This window comes from Montipora foliosa, chromosome 11, assembly GCF_036669935.1.
Source record: "Montipora foliosa isolate CH-2021 chromosome 11, ASM3666993v2, whole genome shotgun sequence".
Taxonomy (NCBI): Eukaryota; Metazoa; Cnidaria; class Anthozoa; order Scleractinia; family Acroporidae; genus Montipora; species Montipora foliosa.
Genome location: NC_090879.1, coordinates 16230403 through 16235402, shown reverse-complemented (window position 1 = coordinate 16235402; position 5000 = coordinate 16230403). Strand labels below are relative to the sequence as shown.

The window sequence follows — 5000 nt, the reverse complement described above, 5'->3', positions numbered from 1 at the left end:
AATAATTAATGCGATGAATGTGGCATAAATTGCAGTGGAGATAGGCTGTACTGTGGCAACTGGTTAGGCTTAGGGTTAGGCGCTGTGAAATATTTAGGGTCCCAGCCAAGGAACTGAAGGACTAAAGGGGCCAGAGGAATTATTGTAAAACGAAAGAAATTCTGAGTACTGTTCAACTCATCTACCATTTTTTTCAAAAACATTCTGCAAACTAATGAATTATAAGGCGACCCTCTGGCAAATAACATTTCCAGATTACATGTATATGACAGGCCTTTGCCACTACCCAATGTGACTGGCTACAGCACTTATCAGAGCAAGTTAAACCATCTCTCGGATATGATTCTTTTCATCATAACCAATGGTCTTACAGCAGACTGTAGCATCTACTAATAATATAGCTATTAAAGTAACCACATATCTGATAATTATTTTCAGTCACTACTTGTGACCACAGGAATGTACAGATCATATTTTGCTCATCAAAAAAGTTGTCAAACATATTTTTTGGAAGAGAAAAAGGAACTACATAAAAGGAAAAAATAAGATGTTGAAAACACCAAATGTGACATTAATTAAGTGAAGCTTATTACATGAAAAACAATCATTAGGCCCTTGTCTTAATTTTCCTGTAAAGGGTTTAAACAAGGAAGGGCTGGTAAAACTCTCTGCTAAATTAGGTTGCTTCAAATTTAAACCGTAATCAATTTCCCCAATCAAAATATTTAAGGAAATTGTTATTCCAAATTAAATATGTCAAAATTCTGAGATCTTTACCAGGCAGAAAAAATAAACGTGCGTGACGTTAGAAGTCTCTTCAACATCATGACCGCATTTACGGAAAGTACACTTTATGTACGTGAAAAGTGGAATGTAAACCGGTGATGTGATTAGCCAATACTTATAATTCATGACGCAAAATGTTTTCATCATACAAATTGGGAAAATCTAACACAATAAAGAGTTGCGATCAAAAGCTGATAAACTAAAAAATGTTTAAAAAATCTACGATTGAGTACCTCAGAGAAGCAATCGATGACTGGCTGAGGAATATTTCCTCCATCACAAGCCAAAATTGAACTCTCCATGTTGTCCTTGTGGACGAATGCTCCGTCCGTTGAGTAGATATTAAAAATAACTACATTTCGACAAGATACAAGACAAAAGAAAACGAAGTTATTTTATAAAATGGATAATCAAACGATCCAAACCCACGATTTATCAAGCCCTTAGGCCTGACACGTTAAAAGCAGGCTTACATTTTATCTTTTCTTCACGTGTGCCCCGAGTAAGAAGAACAAGACCACAGAGCAAATCGCGAAATGTTATTCCCTTGTTGGTACCTCCAAAGGCTGCATAAATATGCTGTAAGATAAATACTAGTTTTATAAACAGGAATCAAATATACATTTACACAAGAGATCAACCTAAGAAATCAAGGTGATGTCGAACACAACCTCAGTGACTTTACTAGGGACACCATCTCCAAGAACATCTCGAGCAAAAACTGGCTGCGGCATAAATCCGCTAACTCCAGAACAGCGTTTAAACGCCAATCTTAAGCGTTGCATTTCATCGTCCGTCACTAGAACAAGAACCAAACAAACAAAATGAATATCAGCTGGAATAAATAACGAACTTTTACTTGATCTTCTAGACACAGTTTGAGATCTATCATTCGTGACCTGAAAATTTTACCTCTCTTTGTCGCTTCCTCGTAAGAGAGGAAGGACAGTTTTGATTCTCTGAGACCCATGGTGATTTACCCTGATTGTTCCTACATATTGTAGAGCTTGTCGCTGTCCATTAAAAGATTGTTAACTGTAAAGATTGCATCTTGTAGCATCTTGGTTAGAGCAAAACACACACCTTCCTGCTCGTGACGTCCACCGAAGCCTCGTTATGGCGACCTGCTTTATATCTCGTTACCAAGGTCCTCCCAGAATCCAAAATGGCGGAAATAAAATACAAATTAGCGCAGAGTTATCGCCCGTTGCCTAGCAACTAGCTTTCTTGCATGATATCCCCAAGCAAGTGGAAAATGCCCGTCACTGAAAAAAAGGAAACTAAAGGTGTCTATGTCAGCGTAGATTTTGACTGTTGATGTTATGTTTGCCGAAATATCATTTATATTATATGGCTTTATATGGATAACAGGAGCCCATCAAGGGGAGCCTCTATCTCCATGCACTAATTCCTTGAGTCAACCCTTTCCCGAGTAGATGTATTTTAAGAACGGCTTTTTCCCGCGAAAAGTATCATATTTCTGTCGAGTAAACCGCGAAAAGCGGAAAAATCATTTTAAAAATCATTAAATCATTACCGATTTCTCAGCCTGATCGTACGTGTGTGGGTAAAACAATGCCTGTCATTGGCTCTTCGAACTGAGGGCGTGTGAAACTTTCCCTGGGAGACGTTCTAATAACAGATCTACTCGGGAAAGGGTTGACTCCAAGGCCAAGTATGGGAGATAGAGGCTCCCCTTGATGGGCTCTTGTAGATAATAAATAAGATTGGGCCGAGTATTGTTTCTTGGGCCACGCCTGACATTACGAGTGACCAGTCTGAACAATTGCCCCTTAAAACGACACGCTGCCTTCTATTCGTCGAGAAATTTCTAATCCACAGTAGTAGAGAGCCATCTATCCCATGCCGTTGTAGTTTCAGCAACAAACGCTCATGTGACACACTGTCGAAAGCCTTAGAGAGATCTAAGAAGATGATATCCGTTTGCTGCGAGCGATTCCTAGCCTTTGCCCAGTCGTTATAACATGTAAGTAATTGTGCCAACGTAGATTTACCCCTTAGATACGTAAATTGGTCTAGGTTAAAAAGAATGAAATCTGACCAAAAGTCGACCACACGGGTCCTCACCACAGCTTCTGCAATCTTACATACAATACAAGTCAGTGATATTTGGGGATAGTTCTCCATGAAATTTTTGCTCAGCCTTTCTTGTGAACTGGAGTGATGTGGGCCGACTGCCATATACATGGTAGTTGACCTTGAGACTGAAAGATGTTTTCAGAAATAAAGCCAGTGGAGATGACAACACTTGAGCACATTCTCTAAGGATGCGAGGTTAAATGCAGTCGGGCCCAGGGGATTTAATTATAGATATTCAAATTTCTTAGCAATTTCTCAACTTCGAATTCCGTGGCAAAACAAAAGATATTACATAATTTCTTGTCGGTAATATTATTCGAAGTCGGGAAAGTTTTCATTATCCTCAACAATAAAGACCGACGAGAAATAAGAATTCATACAGTTGGCAATACTCAGGTCGTCGTTAAGATACGAATCGTTCGCCTTTAAGGACACTAGGTCACACTTAACTTTTCTCTTTGATTGGACACAGTTCCAAAAAGGCTTTGAGCTGTTACCGGTCTTTACTTCCTTACCTACAAGGGTGCGTGCCGCTGGATAGGGTATGGATTTTGGGCACTCTGCCCTCAATAGGTATATTTTCAGGATTTCAGCGGCACTCTTATAGCCATCATGGGACATGTACCCCCCCCCCCCCCCCCGGGGGAGAGCTCTCACCTGCTTAGTGAATATTTTGCCGTATTCGGTAGAACTTGGCTCTCGGATTGTCAGACTAGGTTGAAGAGATAAACTACAATGTATTTCAGGGAAAAAAGCGCAGTAGATGATCATATTCTGAATTTTTAGAAAGGGTCTTTTCGTTGTAGTCGTGTGAACGCTAAGTTACTGATGCATACGGGTAGTGCTTTTAAATAAGTTACATTTCAAAGGAACCGAGAAATGAAAAGTGAATCTCAAAGAGTAGTGAAAGTTCCTGTAGGTCAGTTACCGTTATGTTCAACAGCTGAACATTGTCAACAATAAGAGCATTGTACTGTTAGCGAGACTAATTAAACAAGACTTCCTTTTACCATTTTAAAAATGTCCTAGCTGTCTGATATTTGCGCGCGTCTGAAGAGAGACATCAGCTGCTGACCACACATACTACATTGCTTTTCGTGCGCTCAGAGCTTCGCATACCTGATACCATCGGCTGTGTGGATGGAAAAAAAAACATTGTAGACAACTACTTCATATGGCTCGTGGAACGAAGGACTTTTCATAACTGATAATTGAACACTGATTGATTAACGCCATTTTTACTGTTTTTAGCGACCATACGGGTCTCAATTCTCTTCGCAAATACCAAACATAGAAGTCAATCTCAAGTTCAACACAATGACTTTCGGTTGAATTTTCAGCGTGGGATAAAAAATAAACTATAAAAATAACCAACAAGTAAATCTTCTTGAGACGTCAGTTACTAGTCACGGTATTCTCCAATTTTGGACATTGAAAGGAGTTAAGTTGTACTCTCTTTCGCGCAGGAAAGCTCGCTTCCATCACTTACCGGTAGCTTTTCTTCTGTGAACTATGAAGCTACAGAAGCTAATTAAGAGGCAAAAACAGCCATTCGCGCCTTGAAAAACTAATTTTTGCAGCTTAGTAAAAATGTAATATGCAGAAAAGTATATCAGTCACCATAGACAGTTTTGGATTTCAGGCCTTTTTGGGAAAAATTCCAGCCCTCTTCAATGTTCAGGCCTTTTTTGCGAAAATTCTAGCCCTCTCCAGTGCGGCTTCGAAACTTAACGAAATATCTTGGAAAATCTGTCAGAAAATGCGAAATATCTAGGAAATATGTTACAGGACTGGTTTAGAAATCGAAGATCGAAAATTGAAAGTCGCCGAATATTCGGAAGTTTTTGCGGACCTTCCTTCCGAACAGATATATATTTATTGAATTAAAATTACTCGTTGGGTGCCCCTGATCTGCCAGATTGTTCCACTCCTTCTTCACATTGTTGTTAAATTTATGATATCTGTCCCAGTCGGACAGAGCACAGCTCATCTCATATGGCGCGAATGGTAACCGGTCGTTCTGCCCCAGACGTCGATCCGCCCCACGTATTATTGCGTCTAAGCACTCATTTTAATAATTAAGTCTAAGCAATCATTTCAATGATTAGGTCTAA

General features: G+C 39.5%; 1 protein-coding gene across 1 annotated transcript in view; it reads right to left on the bottom strand.

Moving 5' to 3' along the window:
• The window catches only part of LOC137977870 (ubiquitin carboxyl-terminal hydrolase 32-like), a 44184-nt gene extending 42295 nt beyond the window's left edge, over nucleotides 1–1889 (bottom strand). The window contains exons 1-4 of the mRNA XM_068825232.1: nucleotides 1699–1889; nucleotides 1458–1585; nucleotides 1260–1365; nucleotides 1020–1138 (exon numbers count right to left, since the gene is read on the bottom strand). Of these exons, the coding sequence (XP_068681333.1) occupies nucleotides 1020–1138; nucleotides 1260–1365; nucleotides 1458–1585; nucleotides 1699–1756 (411 nt within the window). The 5' untranslated portion in view covers nucleotides 1757–1889. The remainder of the gene's footprint in view (nucleotides 1–1019; nucleotides 1139–1259; nucleotides 1366–1457; nucleotides 1586–1698) is intronic.
• Nucleotides 1890–5000: the final 3111 nt, after the last annotated feature.